A 23,606-nucleotide genomic window follows, 5' to 3' on the forward strand; every position below is an offset into this window, starting at 1 on the left:
GAATATGTTTCTATACGTTTAATGGAAGAAATCACTTTATTAATAATAGATGACTGGAGATGGTGCACGCCTGTTATACTGTTACAATCCCTGTTTACATGGATGAATATGGATATATTAATAATGTTATTTTATAATAATAAAAAAAAGAAATAAAAAATCATGGCACAGTCTTGTGCTTGCTGCAAAAAATAAAATAAAATAAAATTCTGCACAGATAAATTTGAATTAAACCTTTTTTTTTTTTACACTTGTTCTATTTTTCACAGCTGGTACAAATTAGAATTACAGGCGACTGCTTCTGGCCCCCAGGCCATATGTTTGACACCATCATTTATACACAGGTGATGTTTCTACTCTGATATAAATGCTGCGTCCTGTTATTTATTGCTCTTCCTGTTGGAGCCCAGTCACTCTGACATGTGTGACTGTACATGCTGGCTGTGTGTTGGCCAGCTGTCGCTGTCTCACAGCAGGACTCGGAGGATCCAAGTGATGCTGCTCCGCCTGCACTCTGCTGGTCTGTCTCTGCCCCTCCCCCTTCCATATGTCGCAGTGAAGCCTGTAGCTCCACCTACGTGACAGCAGCTACCAGCAGACCACACGTCACTCAGCTGAGTTACCTTCAATTTTTCAAACGGTTTCCTGCACGAATCGAAACCTGTTTGTATTTACTGATTAATGTATTAACTGAATTATTTATGTTTTTTCCCATAAGTAATAATTTCCCATAAATAATTCCCAGAGTGAGTCAGCGGTGTTTATCATATTTATTATCATCACTATGACTACGAGTCCTTACAAACGTTATTGGACAGCTGAAAGCAGCATGGCTGTAGTGCTCATTATTTTAATGATAACATAATTATAATAATTATTAATATTAAATATTAATAATCAGATGAACACTGACCCTGTTGGCATCCGTGTTGTCCAGAATAAATAGCACAGAGAGGACAGACGGCGGTGTCTCCTCTAATACCCGCACTGGTCACCGATGTTTCTGGCCTCATGCTTGTGTTTAACAGCCTCAGAGTTTGGACGTGTTTGTCTGATTTTGTATCATCACGTTTGTTCTACACACGGCTAGAAGCTGGGATAGCGTTAGACATGGATTTTAATTCAGTAAAATATCTATATATCTACATACATATATATTAAATAAAAATACTAAATTTGTTTTCCATCTTTATAAGAGGTTAAAATTTAGCACCTTTTTATTGGTTAATTCTGACCAATCCCGAGAGCTCATTTCATACATCTTTAAATCTTTTGTGAGATATTCACAACAGAAGCTTCGGTGGGAATAAAGAAAGAAAAGGCTCCTCTTTCATAAACGTTATTAATGAATAAATGTCTTTTTCTTGTTTTTCTTTTTCGGTATGAATATTTTCTTCATGTGAGTAACGGAGTGAGGATGACGTCACTTAGCGCTGTAAATGACATTTTCTGTTAAAAGTAGAAGAAAGTAGAGCCCGTGGGGGTCAGAGCTGAAGCCTCTTCCTGTTTTCTCTCCTCCCTGACAGCAGAGACGAGCTCGCTCTCTTTCTCTGCTGGTGGGCGTGAACGAGGCTCACCCACCAGTCTGCATGGAGTAATTCTTCCAGTAAGATGTTCATATATTATTTATAAATATACATAATGTTAATGTGATTAAAGTCTCCACGATCCACAGCAGGAATAATCACGAGAGGATGTTATTTTCTTTTACACAGGCGCGTGTAATGAAAAGAAGCGGTAACATCAAAAACAGCCACGCGGTGTTTTAAAGCAGTGTTTCCAAGGCCGTGACGTGAAATAATAATTCCACATAAACGAAATAAGTCCACAGTAACGAGCCTGTTGTAAGGAGCAGAAAGGTCGGGCCTGTGGGAGGCCGCTCGCATGCTGTCAGGCACAAGCCACGCCCCCACACCTTCCTAGCTGTTGAGTAATGAGGTGTCACGTGACAACAAGCTGCCACGGGTTATGTGGAACTCCCCCTTCTGTGTAGAGCTCACAGTACAGCCTACAGGCACACTGTGATTATTATTAATTAAAGTATTATTATTGCATCATGATTTAAATAATGAGGATGCCTCGTTCTGTTTCCTCTGAGGCTGATGTGCCACGTGGAGCGAAAATGAATATAAAGTTTACAGCATATCTTGTGACTGGAAATAGTTTGCACTGTTTATATATTTATATTATTTACTGTCGGTATTGGTGAAAAAGCTTTATGTTGTGAAAAACTGAAATTAGAATAGTTGTGCCTTATTTTGTTGATGTTTTTACATGTATTCCTTTTGAAAATACTAAAATTTGTATATTTATTTATTTTTGTTTGTCTGATTACATTTATTTAAAAAATAAATCGGACATTTCAAACAGTTACTCGCTACTTGAGTAGTCTTTTCGCCAAGTACTTCTTTACTCTTACTTGAGTACAATTTTTGGATAGTCGACCCACCTCTGATTATATCATGATTTAAATAATGAGAACTACAGCCGTGTTATTATCAGCTGTCTAACAATGAGTAACGACTCGTAGTCATGGTGACAATGTTACAGAGGTGTGGACTCGAGTCACATGACTTGGACTCGAGTCAGACTCGAGTCATTAATTTTATGACTTTAGACTTGACTTGAAAAAATGTTCTAAGACTTGTGACTTGACTTGGACTTTTACACCAATGACTTGGGACTTGAATTGGACTTGAACCGGTTTACTTGAAAAGACTTGATATTTCACCCCAAATATAAAATTTAACATGCATATTATATAGAGATTGAAAATGTGACGTCATTCACGGGTAGAACCGCAAAGGATTCTGGGAACTCGTGGCAAGCGGTACTAGCGCACGCAGGCTTTCAATTAAAATCAGTCACACAGCGATAAAAAGAAACACAAAAATGTCAAGAAGCTGTTGTATTATTAACTGCAATAGCCGGTCGCATGACAGCCACGGGAAGCCGACGGGTAAAGAGATCGGTTGTTATCGGATTATGTCGTTGAAGAGAAATTGTTCAAGCCATGTTTCCGAAGTAACAAAGAGGCGACTGGATTGCAGCCATTCAAAGATCAAATATAACGTCCTAGAACACTCCAGCTCACAGGTTAGTCTGCTCCAAGCATTTCCACAAAGGTCAGTCTGCTGTTGTAGTTAATGCGTCATTTTTCTTAACATAATTGGTGATATAGGTTACAAGCAAGTCTGGCGCTGAACAGAAATTGTCGCGCTATGCTCCTTTATTTATTGTGCATAAATAGTGAATTGTCCTGACACAATATTGCGTTTCGCTTCTGTTATTATGGTACATTGACAAAAACATATACTTTTATTCACAGGATAAAACAGTTGTTTTGTATCACTAATTGCCCAGTACGATTACAGCATACAATATTGTTGTCACTGCTACATTTCTGTGATGCATACCAGAAATTATTTCCACTACTAATTAATTACCGTTGAGCTCAAAGGTCCTATTAATAAACGGTTAACGAATGTGTATTTATGAAGACGATTTGTGAGACTGGTAAACTTATGATACGTACGATGGTCTTTCGTTCTACACGGTGCATTTCAAGGTCCTGCACCCATCCGGCGGTAAACTGTACCTGGGCTTGTTGCAGTGACCGGAAGTTACTAAACTTCATGAGTGTATGCACTCACTCCAAGAACCGTATAATTATAAATATGCATATAAATATGCTAAGATGAGATAGCTGACTTCATCTAACTAGCAAATGTTTTCCAGGCTACGTTGGTGATGCAGTTTTTTTTAATGTGTATGATATTTTTGTCATGCGATTTTAAAGCTGGTCCTACAACCGCATCCAAGAATAACATGCAGCTTATCTCAGAACTGTGAACTGTGAAAATTATTCTTGGAGCTAGGTTTAATTGAGCTGCATTTTAAAGAGGTGCAATTTCACAATTTGTGTATATTTTCTAAGTTCACTATTTTGTATGTGTTGAGAAAAACACAGATTTTAAAATTACATGGTCTAATATTTACATTTAGCATAACTGCAACATTATTTTTTCGTTTGTTTTTTTTAAAGACTCGAAAGGACTTGAAATTCAAAGTTTCAGACTTGTGACTTGACTCGGACTTTTACACCAGTGACTTGAGACTCGACTCTGACTTGCCTGACATTACTTGAGACTTGACTTGAGACTTGAGGATAAAGACTTGAGACTTACTTGAGACTTGCAAAACAATGACTTGGTCCCACCTCTGCAATGTTACATACGATAAACAGGCTGTTAAATGAGCTGTTGACTCTGGAGGGCAAAACCAATCATGAATCAATAAACACAAAGATAAATTCGATTTGTTCAGGAAACAGTTTTAAATATGAGAGGTGCTTTTTCATCTCTGATCATAGTCAAAGGAGCTTGCAAAGAACTACGATGACCTGGATGACTGAGAACCTTCACAGACATATCTCTGATCATAACTCAGCTGATCGCAGCTCTGCTGTTTTAATGAGGTCTCTTCACGTGGACGTGGGCTCGTGTTCAGACATCCTGGAGATGTGACAGGAGGTGCATGTTGTCTGCTGGTAGCTGCTGTCAGGCAGGTGGAGCTACAGGCTTCACTGAACCATATGGAAGGAGGAGGAGGAGGAGAGACTGAAGGAGGAGGAGGAGACAGCAGAGTGCAGATGGAGCAGCATCGCTTGGATCCTCTGAGCTGGAGTGAGACGCGACAGCTGGCCAGCACACAGCCAAGATCTACAGTCACACATGTCAGAGTGACTGGACTCCAACAGCTAATATAAATGCTGTGTTCCAGGATTTAGGCAGTATTCATATTTGTGATGTTTTTGTAACAAAACAAAGCCCCACAGAGGATTCACACAGTTTCTATTAGAACAGATTTCAGGCTCTACTTAATTTTATTTTTGTAGGAGATCAAACCGTCGACTGCCTCTCAGTGTTGTTTATTGACTTTCAAACATACGGCCTGGGGACCAGAAGCGGTCGTCTGTAAGTCTAATTTGTACCAGCTGTGATGACATGACAGAATAAAGTTACGTTGAAACCAAGCACACCCTTGTTTGTCTTGTGACATTTCAATAAGTCTGATGTGTCACATGGCCCTCTGCCTATTGAAAAAGCAAATGTTGTTTTCCAAGATGGCCGACTTCTAAATGGCCACCATGGTCACCACCCATCTTGAGGAGTTTGCCCCTCACATATACTAATGTGCCACAAACAGGACTTTAATATCACCAACCATTCCCATGTTATTACGCTGTATCCATATAAATGGCCCACCCTGTACTTATTGTGTCATCATGTGCTGTAAGAAAACAAGAACAAGAGGATTTTAACAAGCTTTAGAGGGGAAAACCTCCCACTGTGCACCGGAAAAACAAGAACAGGTGAAAAGTATTTTGAGAATACAGAAGTTGTGGTGGTGGGTGGTGGGGGGCGGGCTCTACAGGAGGGACACAGTTGCCTCCCCTTGTCCCCATAGATCCACCCCTGTTTGAATAATCCAACAGTTGTTAAAAAAAAAAGGTCAATTGACTTTTAATTATATGTTTTTTTGCAACAAACAGATTTTTTTTTTAAAGAAAGGATAAAATAACTTTAATAATATTTGCATAGTTATAGATATTCATACATGTAAACAGTGATTGTAACAGTCAGTGAAACAGGCGTGCACCAGCTCCAATTCTTCTATTATTAATAAAGACATTTCTTCCATAATTAGAAACATATTCTGTCATTGGCACGATAGTTATCCCTAAATATTAGGGGTGCAACGATACTCGTATCGATATTGAACCGTTCGATACAGTGCTTTCGGTTCGGTACGCATATGTATCGAACAATACAAAATTTGTAATTTATTTTATCAACTTTCCTTCTGACGATGCTGTCTGTGTTGAGCGCTCAGTGGATCTGCGCTCGACAGTGCAGCCTAGGCGGAGTAGTCGAACGCAGATTCACTGAGCGCAGGGCAAGCTAGCAGACAGAAGCTAAGCTCGACTTAGCTTAGCGAGACAGAAGTTAAGCTCTCCTTGCAACATGGCAAATTGAACCTCCCCCACCCTCATTCAGATCTGGCGTTTGGAACTATTTTGGTTTTATTTATTGGCTTTTATTTTGGAAAGAGCCATTTCTCTGTAATAAACTCTCTTTTCAAAAGATGAGTGATTCCTCAATCAGATATATTTATTTTCTTTATTACTTTGTTGTTTCAGCAACATTACATTTAAAAACTACTTTTGAGTTAAAATATATATTTATCATTTTAATAAATGACAAATTAAAAAAGCATGAACATTCTTTTGTATCGAAAAAATATCGAACCGAACCGTGAATTTTGTGTATCGTTGCAGCCCTACTGAATATGTAAACAGACTGCACTTCAGCAGCTCTGTTCCTCCATGCTTTCACTCTTCACGTGATTTTATTAAATGTAATGAAGCTCGATCACTTTATAATGAATAGAAAGCCAACAAGCACTGATCAGCTGACCTCAGAGAGCCAGACGTTACGTATGGTTGCAGTAACTCACTGATATATGCAGGGCTCTGACTGTGAGCACCAACATGTTCAAATTACTGCAAAAGACTGATTCAAGTTTAAATAGAGAGCTCAGCGACAGGCTCTGCTAATAAAGCTCAAATGCAACTGCTGATTTGTGCATCTGATGAAGCTGCATCCTCTCTGGAAGTGCACACATGGAGCTTATTCTCATGCTGCTGCTCGTTCCTTCCTTTAAAGTACACACATGATGAATAACCAGCACCGCTGATACTGCAGTGGCGCTGCTGTCCATCATTGTGTGTCATATCTGGGATTTTATGCCCAAACACTGAGCTCTGAAAAGACCACCATCGAGAATCATCATCCTCTGAAACACTCGGGTGGAGTTTTACGATGCATAAGCTGCTGATAGATGAACTTTTGACCTTAACAGGAAGTCCTCGTGTGTGACAGGAAGCTGATACGTGACTGAAAGTTTACAATCCACAGCTTTCCCCACAGTGCTGGATGTGGAGGAGTGATGGTTCATGTCAGAGCTGCTCACCAGCAGTTTGATCCTGGACCTGAACTCTTCCTGCAGAGGAGACACAAGACAGTCAGAGACACACACACACACAGGCACACAGACAGACAGACACACACACACACACACACACACACACACACACACACACACACACACACACACACACACACACACACACACCTTTGACTCTGATCCTCACGGTTTTCTTTCTGATGAAGTCTCCCCTCCTCCACACCAAACACTTGTACTCCCCACCGTCTCCCTCCGTGGGCCGTTCCACAGTCAGGCTCAGGTCTCCAGTCCTCAGTGGGTCTCCCCTCATCCTCGTCCGGCCTCTGTAAACCTCGCTCTGTTCTTCAGGCAGGTCGGAGCCGTTGTGATACACGTGGGCCTTCATTCTGGGATCATAGCGTTCCCACAACACTTTAACATCTTCAGGCAGGTTTTTTGTGGTTTTGAAGGGCAGCTGGACAGACTCCGCCCCCTCCACCACCTCCACCTCCACCGGAATGACTGAGAAGACAATGAACACAACATGAGCTGTACAGACGGTAACAGCAGGTTTTTAGAGGTTAATTCTAAACATAAAACAAATAAAAGCACAGGTACATGAATGAGTTCGTCCTGTAAAGAGGCTCATGCACCTCCCACATGGCTGAAGTCATGACAGAGCTTCTTCAGCAGGTTATCAGCAGCTGGGAACAAAGATAAGCGTGAGCCTCACTCCAGAGCACGTCCACTGCTGTCGTGAATTTATAAAATGACTCATCTGTAAAAGTTGGAAACTTTATTTTGGACGGGAAAATAAAATCGCTTTGATTTCATTTGAATCTTTATTGAACTTGTGGACAGAAAATATATTTAGTTTCCTATTTGCACATTATTTGTTGTTTAAAAAAGACTAATATTTAAAAAGAGCTAATACATTAGCTCTTTTTAAATATGTGTTTCATTTTAGATTTGATTATTTTCAATTTCTTGTGTTTCCTGGATCTTTAGTTTGCTGTGTGACGAGACAACAGGGTGATGCTCACAGGCTTGAGCAGGAGAGGTTCTAGGAAGCCGAGATAAGACTTCATGAAATAATCGGTGACTCCACAGTCGGCCATGTCTCACACACATCAGCACAGAAACCATGAAGCTCTCCTGTGTCTGAACATCTGAAGCTCTCCACCACATGACTGAGCACAACTCAAGGAGGAACATTTACTGTCAGCATGTTTCCATGTCAGCTGCTGTTTACCACCACAGAAGAAGAACAGCTTGTCCACATGCAGCCTCTGTGTCAGATCAATGCAGCACACACTGTTTAGTAAAGTCATGCTGTGGCATTATGGGTAGTGTAGTAGGAGACACTCACATGACATGATGTGATGCCAGAAATTAAATAAAAGAACCGCAGAAACAACCAGAACAAGAAGCAGGAAAACCAGGAGAGCTGTGGCCCAGGATGGAAACGGTTCTGTGGAGAAACATTAAACAAACACATGACCTCTGAACTCTGACCTTAACCTCCTGCATTGACCTTTGGTCTTAATCTGCAGCTCTGACCTTTGACCTGCAGCACTACTTTCTGTCTCAGGATGTCTTTGTCCCTGTAGATGGTGCAGATGTATCCTCCACCGTCTCTCTCTGTGGGCTGTTTCAGGGTCAGGCTGAGGTCTCCAGTTCTCAGCAGGTCTTCGTTCATCTTTGTTCGGTCTCTGTAAAGTCCGTCCTGTTTCGTCAGGTCGTCACTTCTGTTTGAATACACATGGACCAGTTCTTGGTCAGAGCGAGTCCACTCCACTGTGGTGTCCTCAGGCAGGTCAGGTTTGATTTGGCACGGCAGGATGACGGAGTCTGAGCCTCCAACAACCTTCACCTCCACCTGCTGGTCTGAGAGGACGAGAAACCACAATATCAACTGTAGAAGAAGAATCAGCAGACACACTTTAAGTAATAGCATAGCCGTGACCTACTAGATCTGGGTATCAATGTTACTGAGTCACAAGTAACAAAGTACAAATACTTTGTTACGTAAGTAAATTTTTCAGGTATCAGAACTTTCTACTTCTTACATTTTCAAAACAGGCTGGTTACTTTAGGTTTAGTGTTTCTACTCAGGGATGAAGTGGGAGTGCACGTGTCCGTAAGTCATGTCTACAGAATCTAGCTTGCACTGGAGAAGCGAGCGGACACCGCGTGATGTTTAAGTGTCAGCTAATTTCAAATGCAGTGTTAACAAACATCAGCAAACACACAAACTGTTTGTGTGCAGTTTGTCTCACAGTGTGTCGCAGCTAAAGGTCCAGCTGCTGTAATTCAGACAGAGAGGAAAGAAGATGGACAAAGATAAGAAAGAGGACAGGAGAAGAAGAGACGTTAGACTTAATGCTTACATGTAATGTCATAGTTTTAATCACATATTAGTTTTGTATATGATGTGTTTGATAAATTACATATATTTATATTGTGAAACATCCTGCAAAAGAAACTAGGCTCTTAAAAACTGAGCTTTAAAATGAACAGTTGTAATGAAACCTGAGAGATGCCGACAGACTGACTTTAATGGGCTGGGACAAAAACATCGTCCCTGGCATTTCTGTTCTAGGTGGTCCACCACCATCGCTCAGTAGTCCTGACTATATATGATGCAAACACATACAGTGTGTATTAACATGGGTTTTAATCAGGCTGGAAGAGCTATTGTTGGATTATTCCTTACTTGCACTTAGGGCTGCACGATTAATCGTTAGAAAATCGCGATCTCGATTCATACTTATGTGCGATCTCATTTCCAAATGACAACGATTTAAAAAAAAAAAAAAAAAAGACGACGATTGTACCGCATTTTGATCCGGGACGTACTCTGCATGAAAACAAGCACTCTCTCTTCCTGCTCAACAAATGACGAGGGCGGAGCCTTATACCACGTGATACAGAAGCTGTGCCGTGTGATGCTAACATTAGCAGGAAAAAACCACGGAGAGCACGTCAGGGATGACGAGAAAGTGACAGGAGAAAATCCGTCCCGGTCAACCACCCAAACATCAATAACGGGAACCTTATACAGCGCTTCCCTATACCCGTCGAACTCCCGCAGGCACAAAGAAATTACGGAGGCTATCACTTATCACCTGACCAAAGATATGGCTCCATCAACACTGTGCAAAACGAGGGATTTAGGAAAACGATCAACACCCTAGACAAACGCTACACAGTGCCGTCCCGCAACTATTTTTCTATTGTTGCACTACCTGCTCTGTACACGCAGCGTCGAGCAACGGTGGAGACGGAATTTCAAGCAGTACAACACTTTGTTGTTTTTATGTTTATTTATTGTTTTTATGTTCAGTCTCACCTGTTACGAAGTTGATGTGCAGTAAATAAGTGCAATAAATATTTATACTGGAAAAGAAAATCGTGAGAGAATCGTGACCTCAATTCTAAGCCAAAAAATCGTGATTCTCATTTTATGCAAAATCGTGCAGCCCTACTTGCACTGAAACATGTAAAAGCTACACTTTAGCTGTTAGCAATGACTTATAGTCACAGCAGCTTGTTGACCTGAATCCTTGAATCTCTCCCTTTCTAATTAGGTTCCTCCAACTATTTTCTTACCACGTTGATTTCACCTTCATCCATCTGTGAGAGCACTCGAGTTTGGAGTGTTTTACACAGAAAAGAATTCAAAGATCTATGAGCATGACTTGGTGATGGGGAAGAACGAGGAGAAAGAGGAGCTCAGACAGACCATAAACCAGGCAGCCTCAGCCTGTAGCAGCAGCACTAAGATCCAGATCACAGGGAGCTTTATCAAAATGAAAGTCTGATGTCTAATCTTAAAAGCAGAGATGTTTGGATCACACACTGGGATCTTCAGGTTCTTTTCCTGACTGACTTCATTAAAGCTTCTCTCAGCACCACCAGTCCACTAACAGACGTCTTACTTTAAGAGATCCCAAAACGTTCATTCTGTTCAGGTCAGGTTAATTACCGACCTTTGACCTGCAGCTGGATGTCTCTCAGTCTCTGATCTTCTGTCCCATCACTGATGGAGCAGGTGTAGATGCTGCTGTCAGTCTTTGTTGGGTTTCTCAGAGTGAGGCTGAAGTCTAGAGAGTCCAAAGCATCAGGCCTCATCGACGTGCGCCCGCTGTAACGCTGGTTTTGCCCTCTGAGATCATCTGCTTCTTCTCGTCTCACATGGACAGATTTAGGATTGAGATCACTACGAGTCCACAGCACTGTGGGGTCATCCTCAGGGATAAAACCTGAGTGCTTGCAGGGCAACAGGACAGACATTACGCCCTCATACACCTCCACCACTGCAGTCAGGGCATGCTGGGAAACTGGCAGGAGACACAAACAAGAACACAAACTGAGTGTTTCAGTTGGCTTCAGAAAGTTACAAACATACAACGTCCATCACAGCCACACAATGAGTAATTACACAAAACCAACGGATGTTTCAAAGGCATCAGAGGTTAGTGACGACTTCCTTACACTGAGGTGAAAAACATCTTCTGAGCTTGTTGAAAAGAGAAGGAAGAGATTTTTTGAGCTTTCAGCACTTTGCAAATTCCTGCTCGACGTCTTGACAGCCTCACATTTAAACCCTGACATTTAGACGCTGCTTAGACGTCTAATCAACACAACATTGTTGACTCAGCACACATGAAGCAGAAAACAGAAGAAAAGCTGCTTTTTACTTTTTATCCTCATCTTAAGTCAGATCTCTGTGGACACCTGCTGCTTTTACACAACAGCAGCTAACTGTGCAAAATATGTGCAGCCATCCACTGAAGCATGTGTGGACATGGATATACAAACAGTGCATGAGGTGACTGTCAACAATGGCTTCCACTATACTGCTTCATATTGTTTTGTGCTGCTTGTTTGTTTTAACAGTTGGTTGTTTTCAGTGTTGCTGGAAAAAGAGGATTTATAGAGAAGATGAACTGTATCCTATGTTTAAATGATCTACAGCTTCACTCGCTACCAGTTAAAAACACAACATGACACAAACTCTGCAGCAGCAACAGCCCAGCTAAGAGTCCAGCTCCGCATCATTACTGTCCGACAAACAGGGCGGTGCCCTCAGCCGGGTGACGTGAGGGTTAAATATTTGCTCCAGTGCGTCATGAAGAGCGGATACAGAGGAACAGCGCCCCCACCAGGCCGCAGACACACACGGTTCATCACATGGTGAAGTTCAGGACAGCGCGCGGATTCACAGTAAACTCACGTTACACTTCTTATTGTTGGAAGGCACACACCTGAGTGAGCGCGTGCGCCTTCAAACAGGGTCAGAGCGACTTTCCTACCGAGCACGAGGAGCAGTGACGTCAGCAACGTCTTCATTCTCCGGGAGAAAATTCCGTTATTGCTCGATGCCACCACAGCCTGCAGCTGCTGCTTCTTCTATCCTTGTGTAGCGGTTGGCAAACAGCTTCAGGTGCATTACCGCCACCTTCTGGACATCGTTACACCTTTGTTTTCATATAAACAGCTGTTGCTCTTAAAAACACAAATATCGCTCTATAAACTCCATGACCGGCACTCATTTGAAATATTTATGTTACCCTTAATTGAACTGTATTTTTCTGTGATTCAGATTTCTGTATTTGCCTTTCCCACCTATATTTACCACATTCTAACATTACATGATCAAATGTCTCCTGTCTCGTGCTTATTCATCTTTTTAAGTGTGCTATTTAACCCTGTGTGACCAAATCTTACTCTCGAAATTATATCCTCGTTTTTTTTTTTACTTCTCTGACTTCTTCTACTGTCCCACTACCTTTACCTTCTCTGTCCCATCATGCCTGCCACTTTTCCATTAACTTCACCTTAATTATACTTTTAAGGTGGCGATCGTGGCTCAGGAGTTGGGAGTTCGCCTTGTAATCGGAAGGTTGCCGGTTTGAGCCCCGGCTCGGACAGTCTCAGTTGTTGTGTCCTTGGGCAAGACACTTCACCCGCTGCCTACTGGTGGCGCCAGTGTCCAGCAGCCTCACCTCTGTCTGTGGCTACAATGTAGCTGCCATCACCAGTGTGTGAATGGGTGGATGACTGGTTGTGTAAAGTGCTTAGGGACTATTATAAAGGACTATATAAATACAGGCCATTTTTAACCTCATCTTTACTGTGTTTATATTCATATCTACATGATTATTTCTTATTGCACCTTTAACAAATGTATCAGCCTGTTCATTTCCATCTACACAGATATGTGCAGGAATCCATAAGAATGTATTTCTATCCCTCGATGTTTGAGTCTATAGATTAAATGAATTATATCAAAAACAATATCTTGTCTAGAATCTGAAAACATATGACATGTACTCACTAGTGTGCTAGTAGAGTCAAACCAAAAACCTGTGGTATACTGGTGCCTTCTCCAGTTTAAAGCCATTAAAATTGGCTCAGTAAAAACTGTTAAATCATCAGTAATATAAAATGTTACCAGATTTGTGTGGGTGTGTCAGACTGCAGCCTCAGGTTTATATTGTTATGTGATAACTCTAAGACAACCAGGTTGTATTACACAGTAACGTAAATGTGATGTAACAAGTAGTGTAACAAAGTACTTTCTACACCGAGTTATTAAATTGGTGCATTGTTTTTAAGACAATCAGTAAAATTCTCCCTCTGTTAACATTCGTGTTGATCCCAATAAATCATTTTCTAAAGTCAAAGAGAGAACAGACTGCTGTGCTTCCTGTAATAATCACACAGGATTACAGCTGTTCTTGGCCTCAGTGCTTCGTGTTTTGCTCACAGCCTCAGAGTTTGGATGTGTTTGATTTTAAGAGTCTGTACCATCAGGTTTGCTGGACACACTCTCAAGCAAAGCCAGAAACTGGCACAGCGTTTGATTTTTAATTAATTACAAATATGTACATTTAAAAGATAAGACTGTGCTCATTTCCCTCCAGCCCAGGGTGGAAAATCATTATCTGACTAAACTTTCAGATGAGTCTCAAGTGTTTTTTACAGTAGGAGGAGATTTCCAGATCTGTATGTGAGGCTTCCTAACATCAGACTTCCTAACGGCTCCCCATCCACTCCCTCTTGGGAGTAAACAGCAATGGTTGCTGTTCTGCAGAGCTGCAGTTTCATGTTACATGTGTTAATAGAATAGAATAGAATAGAATAGAATAGAATTCAACTTTATTGTCATTGCACATGCACAGGTACAAGGCAACGAAATGCAGTTTGCATCCATCCAGAAGTGCTTTAGTGATATAGATATATTACAATATATATTAGCAATAATATAGATATGTGAGTATATTACAGAAATGGGTCTATTATGGTATGTTATAATGTACACGGTATGAAGTATGTTGTGAATATTCTATAACTAAGTATGTACAGGCTGTAGTGAGTACAGGCTATGTACAGGATATGAACAGGATATAAATATGAAAAACTATACAGAATATGAAATAAATAACTTTACAGAAATCTGAGATATACAGCTATACAGAAATGGGAACTATGCAAGTTGTAAACAGTTGTAGGATTAAAGATTATTGAATGTACAGAATGATTATTTACACAGAGCTATACAGTAGTGCAGTTAAGATAAGTGAGGGTGTAGATAGTTTCTACAGAGGCTATATAAAGTGCTAGTGGTTGTGAGTGGTGGTTCAGTCCATGTTATTATTGTGTGTTTGAGGGTACAGTTGTCCATTGTGTGTGTGTGTATGTTCAGTCCATGAGTTTAACGTGGGTCAGATGTCAGGAGGCAGAGTTCAGGAGTCTGACAGCTGTGGGGAAGAAGCTGTTCCGGTACCTGGTGGTCTTAGTCCGGAGGCTCCTGTGGCGCCTCCCAGAGGGCAGGAGGGTGAAGAGTCCATGTGATGGGTGACTGGGGTCTTTGATGATTTTCCCAGCCCTTTTCAGACACCGCTTCCTGTAGATGTCTTTTATGGCAGGAAGTGGTGCTCCGGCGATGCGCTGGGCAGTTTTCACGACCCTCTGCAACGCCTTCCGGTCCGAGGCAGAGCAGTTCCCGTACCAGACTGTTATACAGTTGGTCAGGATGCTCTCGATGGTGCAGCGATAGAAGTTCACCAGGATGTCTGAGGACAGGTGGTTCTTCCTCAGAGTCCTCAAGAAGAAGAGGCGCTGGTGAGCCTTCTTGACCAGCTTGGAGCAGTTGGTCGTCCAGGTGAGATCCTCGGAGATGTGGACTCCCAGGAACTTGAAGCTGCTCACACGCTCCACAGCCGTCCCCTTAATGTGGATGGGTGGATGTGGGTCAGCATTCCTCCTGTAGTCCACGGTGAGCTCCTTGGTCTTCTCGGTGTTAAGCAGCAGGTTGTTTGTGTCGCACCACTCAGCCAGACGATCCACCTCCTCCCTGTAGGCGGCCTCATCGTTGTCACTGATGAGGCCAATCACCGTGGTGTCATCTGCAAACTTAATGATGGTGTTGGAACCATCAGCAGGTCTGCAGTCGTGGGTGAAGAGGGAGTAGAGGAAAGGGCTCATCACACAGCCTTGTGGTACACCGGTGTTCATTGTGATGGTAGATGAGCAGCGGTTATCCAGCCGGACATGTTGGGGGCGGTTGGTGTTAATATCATGTTTTACATATTCATTTCAGAACCTTTAAAGATTGTTGATAAAAACTATTGTAGAGTTTTCCACTTTCCCACAAATTTTAGGCAAAAAGACTTCCAAACAGCCTGTGTGTTGTTACAAATACATGACACGCAGATCTGGATGATCTCTGAGCTGCTGTGTTTTGAAGGAAGGAAGCAATGACAGCGCTGAGTGTAAGATAAAGTGATATAAAGCAAAGCTTTACTGATCTTAACCTCCTAGGACCTGCCGTCCACATATGTGGACATCACATTTTGGGTTATTTAGACTAAAATACATTATACTGCTACTGAAATTTTAAATGAATATCCTCATGTTTATGTTGATGAGAGTGTGGGGAGTGAGTTGGAGGGTGGGGTGGGCTGCTTTTAACCATGTAAAGCACTTTGTGCTACATCTTTGTATGAAAAGTGCTTTATAAATAAAGATTGATTGATATTTGGCTCTCATTTTTTTAGAAAGAAAAATCAGGTAAAACAAATTTGGTAATTCTTTGTTTTTATATTCATTGGGTCCCAATCAGCCCAAATATCAAAGAGAAATTAAAAATATATGCTGTGGAAGAGTTCAGGTCTTAGGAGGTTAAAGTTCCAGTAAAATAAAGTGATAATTGTATTCTAATTTTTGCTGTATTCTAATTTTTGCCTCATAACTTTTGCACTGTCCACTTCCTGCTGTGACAAAACAAATTTCCCACGTGTGGGACTAATAAAGGTTATCTTATCTTATCTTATCTTAATAAATCATGTAAATGACCCTCATAAAGCTTCAGCTTTGGCTTCCTGTAAACCATCTGATTTCTTGCTTTTAAGGCTCTGATGTCTATTCTGTGTGACTTAAAGCAGTTATGACATGGTCTGATTTTCTCACCCAATAAAGGAATATTTTGTTTATCAGTCTACTCTTCATTCTATCAGAAACAGTTATCACAGCTTGTACATTTTCTTTTTATAAATATATGTACGCAATGAGCCAAATTTAGTAATGCCAACATACTGAAGGAACAACATTTGTCTCTTATATATGATACACCTATATATACACTGTCAAAGATACTTGTCTTTGAGTGAAGATTTAAGGTGATAAGACATATAAATAACTGCAACTTGAATCTTTACTGAAGCTCAGTGTTTGACACAGAGTTCATGTTCACTGCTGCAATAACTAATAATGACTATTATAATAACTATAATATTGGCCATATTATATTTTCATTACCAAAGTGAGATGACTTTGAACTCATGAACAACATTAGCTAATTGTTATTTACTAACTGATCTTAAAATGCCTGTTCAGCACAGAAATGAAGCCCAACAATCATGTTTTAGAATCAGAATCAGAATCAGAATCAGTTTATTGCCAAATGTTGAGCAGGTTTACAACATTAGGAAATTGCTGCGGTGCTTCAGTGCAAACATAGTGTCATAAATTGCACTTAAATAGACATGAAAAAAAAATAAAAGTAAGAATAAGAATTAAAAGTGCTACGTGGAAAGATATGTGCATGAGATATACATGAGATATATACATGAGAATAAGAATTAAAAGTGCTGCGTAGAAAGATATATACATGAGTGCAGGTGGTGATCAGTGCCAAACATGGAATGATGCAGTGACACAGCGTAGGGTCATGTGTTAGTGGTGGGAACAGTCATACGGTTATTGTTCATGTGTCCAACAGCAGAGGGGAAGAAACTGTTCTTATGGCGAGAGGTTCTGGTGCGAATGGACCGGAGCCTCCTGCCTGAGGGGAGCAGGTCAAACAGACTGTGTCCAGGGTGAGAAGGGTCAGCTGAGATCCGAGCTGCACGCCCCAGTGTCCTGGAGGTGTGCAGGTCCTGCAGAGATGGGAGTCTGCAGCCAATCACCTTCTCAGCAGAGCGCACAACACGCTGCAGTCTCTGTTTGTCCCTGATAGAGGCTCCAGCGTACCACACGGTGATGGAGGAGGTGAGGATGGACTCGATGATTGCAGTGTAGAACTGCATCATCGTCCGTGTTGGCAGGTTGAATTTCTTCAGCTGCCTCAGGAAGTACATCCTCTGCTGGGCTTTCTTGATGACGGAGGTGATGGTGGGCTCCCACTTCAGGTCCTGGGTGATGGTGGTACCCAGGAAGCGGAATGAGTCCACAGAGGTGATGGGGGTGTCAGTCAGGATGATGGGGGGGAGTGGAGCTGTGTGCTTCCTGAAGTCCACAATAATCTCCACTGTCTTCTGGGCATTCAGCACCAGGTTGTTGTGGCTGCACCAGGACACCAGACGTTCAACCTCCCTCCTGTAGGCAGACTCGTCCCCGTCCGAGATGAGCCCAATAATGGTGGTGTCATCTGCAAACTTGATTAGCTTGACAGACTGGTGGGTGGAGGTGCAGCAGTTGGTGTACAGGGAGAAGAGCAGAGGAGAAAGAACACAGCCCTGAGGGGAGCCGGTGCTGATGGTCCGGGAGTCCGAGACATTCTTTCCCAGCCTCACATGCTGCTTCCTGTCCGTCAGGAAGTCAGTGATCCACCGGCAGATGGGATCAGGCACATTCATCCCATTCATCCCATTACAGTCCTGTGGTCTCAGCCTCAGATACTCAGCTAATCACACAAAGCTCATGTTGAAACAAACAAATGAACAAGATATGTTCTCCTTCATTTCTGTCAAACAAAGCTGTATGAAACGTTTCCAGCTGTTAGTATAATGGTTGCTAGGCAACCTGGGCAGCGCGATGGAGGCTAGACCGTCCCATTTCACAAGCCTCTCACTCCCAGCCTTAGGGGTCTTTGAGTACACAGCCCTTGTGGACCGTTAAAGCTGCGTACTTTAACCCTTTAAGTATGGGCTCAAAATGTGGTCATAAATATTTTCTACACTAAATCAGGATGTATGTGTAAAAAAGATTTGTGTGTGGACTTAGCCAAAAAAAAAAAAAAAAAACCCTGCAAGTTACAAGTACGAATTTTGACCCTATTTTTCTTCCTTTCATCTGATGTCATGTCAATCACAAATGTAATAATCCAATCGAGAACAGATGTGTTTGGCCGTTGGAGGGGCGCTTGTGAGGATTGTTTGAGGATTGTGAGTGATTGCTGAAAATGTTGAAATGTACTCACTCACTTTTTATTATTATTTGTAAATATGTGTACAAATGGTTGGTTTTTTGTACTGTTTTTATCAATAAATGTCAGCAACAAAGGACATACACCCATGTGTGTTGATTTCTCCCTAAGATGGCAAACTGAAACACTCCAAGTTGGTGACTTTTGGAGATTTATTTCCCTGGATGATTGAGAATGCATCAAGACGAACACAAAAGGAAGTTCACAGCTTTTAGCAGCTCCCCCACCCCCTCATTCACACCCCCCACTCCCCTCCCTCCAGAATTCCCAGGTAACAACCTAATTTACATATGAATGACTAGCCAATTTAGCTTCCACTTGGCTGAAGCTAAAGCCTAGCTAAAAGCCATTTGGCTGGTAGGAGGGTTTTAATGGTAGAAAAGCCAACTGGCTGCTCTCCGGGGCTCTAAGTGTTATGAGAGGTGAAAACAACAAAAGCGAGGGTGTCGAGTACAGAACTAAAACATAACCTAAACTGGGAAAACTAGAGAACAAACCTGAAACCATAATATCCCAGGACGAACATGGGATGGAGAATAGAGAAGGCAGAGTTACACAGACAACGCGACAAGGAACATAGGCAGGCACGCTATAAATACACATGAGATAACGAGGGAATGACACACCAGAGGGAAACACAGCTGAACCTAATTAGGCAAGACAAGGAAGTAAAACAGAATACGCTAACATGACACGGGACCTTCAAAGGAAAATAGGAAATTCACAAACACAAACTCAGGGACACGAAGAGAGCACAAGGGGAGGACACAGGAAACCAAAACCAGAATTAAGTAGGACATGAGATAATAATATTAAACACAAAATGCTGGGTCAAACGACCCAGGACCATGACACATTTAGCCTGGAGAAAAAGTTTGTTGTTGTATAAGAAAGCCCTCTGCAAAGCCAGAACATCCCACTATTCATCATTGATTGAAGAAAATAAGAACCATCCTAGATTTCTCTTCAGCACTGTAGCCAGGCTGACAAAAAGTCAGAGCTCTTTTGTGAGAAATCTCACAGATGTAATATTATCTCCAATTTCTCCAATTGATCTTTCTGAGTTAACTTCAATAATTACTTTCCTCCAAATCATCGTGTCTTTTAGACCAAATTCCCACAAAACTGCTCAAAGAAGTCCTGCCATTAATTAATTCTTCGATCTTAAATATGATCAACCTATCTCTAATGATCGGCTATGTACCACAGGCCTTCAAGCTAGCTGTAGTTAAACCTTTACTCAAAAAGCCATCTCTAGACCCAGCAGTCTTAGCTAATTATAGGCCAATCTCCAACCTTCCTTTCATATCAAACATCCTTGAAAGAGTAGTTGTCAAACAGCTAACAGATCATCTGCAGAGGAATGGTTTATTTGAAGAGTTTCAGTCAGGTTTCAGAGCTCATCACAGCACAGAAACAGCTTTAGTGAAGGTTACAAATGATCTTCTTATGGCCTCTGACAGTGGACTCATCTCTGTGCTTGTCCTGCTAGACCTCAGTGCAGCGTTCGATACTGTTGATCATAATATCCTATTAGAGTGATTAAAACATGCTGTAGGTATTACAGGTACTGCACTGCAGTGGTCAATTAGTTCCACAGTGTTCAGTGCTAGGACCAATTCTGTTTACATTATACATGCTTCCCTTAGGCAGCATCAGAAGACAAAAGCATACATTTTCACAGCTATGCAGATGACACCCAGCTCTATCTGTCCATGAAGCCAGATGACACACACTAATTAGTTAAACTGCAGGAATGTCTTAAAGACATAAAGACCTGGATGGCCGCTAACTTTCTGCTTCTTAATTCAGATAAAATTGAGGTAATTTTACTCGGCCCTGAAAATCTTAGAAATATTGTATCTAACCAGATTCTTACTCTGGATGGCATTACCTTGGCCTCCGGTAACACTGTGAGGAACCTTGGAGTCATTTTTGACCAGGATATGTCCTTCAATGCACATATTAAACAAATATGTAAGACTGCGTTCTTCCATTTGCGCAACATCTCTAAAATTAGAAATATCCTGTCTCAGAGTGATGCTGAAAAACTAGTTCATGCATTTATTACTTCCAGGCTGGACGACTGTAATTCATTATTATCAGGAAGTCCTAAAAATTCCCTGAAAAGAATAGAATAGAATAGAAAAATCCTTTAATTGTCTCACAGGGGGAAATTTGGGTGTAACAGCAGCAAGAAAAACACATATACAAACAAACAGTACACAAGACACAGAACAGAAACATACACAATTTTTTACATATTTACATGAAGGAAAGTCTTCAGTTAATCCAAAATGCTGCAGCAAGAGTACTGACAGGCCCTCATTGGCTTCCCGTTAAATCCAGAATTGAATTCAAAATCCTGCTCATCACATACAAGGTCGTAAATAATCAGGCCCCATCTTATCTTAATGACCATATCACCCCATTAGAGCACAGGATGATCCACGGCTTCCACCTCAGCTCTTTTTCCAAAAAGAAGAGTGCTGTCTGCTGCCGCTCATACAAGTCGACGTCAACTAGGTCCAGTTCGTGTCTTTGCAGCAGGTGTTGTTCTTCTGTCAGTGTACTGTGTGGAAACTGGAGAAAGAGGAACCAAATGCAGGACTTGCAGGCTGGTTAAGAATGAGCACGGTGCTTATAATAAAGACTGGATAAACTTAACTACAAGTCTAAGCTTTGTTTTATATTTTAATACTGTCATTTGTTTTACTTTGGTTGTTGTAAAGTTTTTCCCACATCATAACTGGAAAACTGTTCAATCGTACAGTCTGTTCCTGAAAACCTGGGCCTTCTTTGAAAGGCTGTTCCGTTTGAGCTCCATAACCAGTTTCTATAATACCTCGAAAGTATACTTTTCCAGTGGGTAGGTGAGGTTCAAAGTGTACATTAATCCAAACAGCATTGCAGCTGCTAGGGTATAGTTATCCAAATCCTGCAAGACTCTCTGGCCTTCAAGGACTATCCCAATGTCCTCAGGGCTGCCGCTGGCATCTCTTGATTTTATGATGTAAATTCCCATGGTTGTTTCCTTATTAGATCATTGGATAATGGCTTCATCTGTGGCCTAGAAAATGCAGAATTCCAAAATTTAATTCAACAGAACACTGGTCAAAGAACATTATACCAAATTTTATTTTAATCTGTGGGGAAGGAGCCTGAGTTGGTGCGTGAGGTTGAGAAGTACCGGCTAGATATAGTCAGGCTCACCTCTACACATGGCTTGGGCTCTGGAACCAGTCTCCTGGAGAGGGGCTGGACTCTGTCTCAGTCTGGAGTTGCCCCTGGTGAGAGGCGGCGGGCTGGAGTGGGTATTCTAATATCCCCTCGGCTTGCTGCCGGTACGTTGGGGTTTTTCCCGGTGGATGAGAGGGTTTGTTCCCTGCGCCTTAGGGTCGGGGAACGGGTCCTGACTGTCATCTGCGCTTATGCGCCGAGTGGTAGTTCAGAGTACCCAGCCTTCTTAGAGCCCCTGGTGTTGATGAGGTCCGCTCCGAGTTCCTGAAGGATCTGGACGTTGTAGGGCTGTCCTGGTTGACACGCCTCTACAATGTTGCGTGGAGATCAGGGCAGTACCCCTGGACTAGCAGACCGGAGGGTGTGTTCCAACTACAGGGGGATCACACTCCTCAGCCTCCCTGGGAAAGTCTATGCCAGGGTGCTGGAAAGGAGAGTTTGTCTGCTAGTCGAACCTCGGATACAGGAGGAACAATGCGGTTTTCGTCCCGGTCGCGGAACACTGGACCAGCTCTTTATCCTCTCGAGGATACTTGAGGGTGCATGGGAGTTTGCCCAACCAGTCTACATGTGTTTTGTGGACTTGGAGAAGGCATTTGACCGTGTCCCTCGGGGTGTCCTGTGGGAGGTGCTGCGGGAGTATGGGGTGTCTGGCCCATTGCTACAGACCATTTGATCCCTATACAACCGTTGTAAGAGCTTGGTTCGCATTGCTGGGAATAAATCGGACTCGTTCCTGGTGGGTGATGGGCTCCGCCAGGGCTGCCCTTTGTCACCGATTCTGTTGATAATTTTTATGGACAGGATTTCTAGGCGCAACCAAGTGGTGAAGGGTTTTCGCTTTGGTGACCTCAGAATCTCATCTCTGCTTTTCGCGGATGATGTGGTTCTGTTGGCTTCATCGGGTGAGGGCCTCCAGCTCGCACTGGAACGGTTCGTAGCCGAGTGTGAAGCAGCGGGAATGAGGATCAGCACCTCCAAATCTGAGGCCATGGTTCTCAGCCGGAAAAGGGTGGAGTGCCTACTCCGGGTCGGGGATGAGTTCCTGCCCCAAGTGGAGGAGTTCAAGTATCTCGGGGTCTTGTTCGCGAGTGATGGGAGAAGGGAGCCGGAGATTGACAGACGGATTGGTGCGGCGGCGGGAGTGATGCGGACGCTGCACCGGTCTGTCGTGGTGAAAAGGGAGCTGAGTGTAAAAGCGACGATTTCAATTTACCGGTCGATCTACGTCCCTACCCTCACCTATGGCCACGAGCTGTGGGTAGTGACCGAAAGAACGAGATCGCGGATACAAGCGGCAGAAATGAGCTTCCTCAGAAGGGTGGCTGGCCTCTCCCTTAGAGATAGGGTGAGAAGTTCGGCCATCCGGGAGGGGCTCAGAGTAGAGCAGCTGCTGCTCCACATTGAAAGGAGCCAGCTGAGGTGGTTCGGGCATCTGACAAGGATGCCTCCTGGGCGCCTCCTGGGGTTGGTGTTCCGGGCATATTCCACCTGGAGGAGGCCCCTGGGCAGACCCAGGACACCCTAGAGAGATTACATCTCTCGGCTGGCCTGGGAACGCCTTTGTATTCCCCGGATAAGCTGGAGGAGGTGGCTGTGGGAGAGGGAGGTCTGGGCTTCTCTGCTTAGGCTGCTGCCCCCG

At 42.6% G+C, this 23,606-nt stretch overlaps 2 protein-coding genes across 4 annotated transcripts in view; one reads left to right on the top strand and one right to left on the bottom strand.

Annotated features, from left to right (window-relative positions):
* Positions 1-23,606, top strand: part of LOC146712710 (butyrophilin-like protein 2) — a 70,262-nt gene that overhangs the window by 24,271 nt on the left and 22,385 nt on the right. The window lies entirely within an intron of this gene.
* On the bottom strand, positions 6,164-12,446 carry LOC146712712 (uncharacterized). 3 transcript variants are annotated; one of them, XM_085452161.1, is made up of 6 exons: positions 12,327-12,446; positions 11,001-11,351; positions 8,569-8,895; positions 8,378-8,479; positions 7,217-7,530; positions 6,164-7,065 (listed from the first exon to the last, which is right to left on the bottom strand). In XM_085452161.1, exons 1-6 carry the CDS (start codon positions 12,361-12,363, stop codon positions 6,880-6,882), a joined length of 1,317 nt encoding a protein of 438 aa, XP_085308287.1. In that variant the 5' UTR covers positions 12,364-12,446; the 3' UTR covers positions 6,164-6,879. The 3 variants fall into 3 exon arrangements, with proteins under 3 accessions (XP_085308287.1, XP_085308289.1, XP_085308288.1); XM_085452163.1 differs by having other exon boundaries at positions 6,957-7,065; positions 7,198-7,530; XM_085452162.1 differs by having other exon boundaries at positions 6,957-7,065; positions 7,198-7,530; positions 12,279-12,446.

Source organism: Copadichromis virginalis, linkage group LG3 (genome assembly GCF_057382275.1).
Source record: "Copadichromis virginalis isolate Kocher_CV1m ecotype Utaka linkage group LG3, C_Virginalis_male_GT1.1, whole genome shotgun sequence".
Classification (NCBI taxonomy): domain Eukaryota; kingdom Metazoa; phylum Chordata; class Actinopteri; order Cichliformes; family Cichlidae; genus Copadichromis; species Copadichromis virginalis.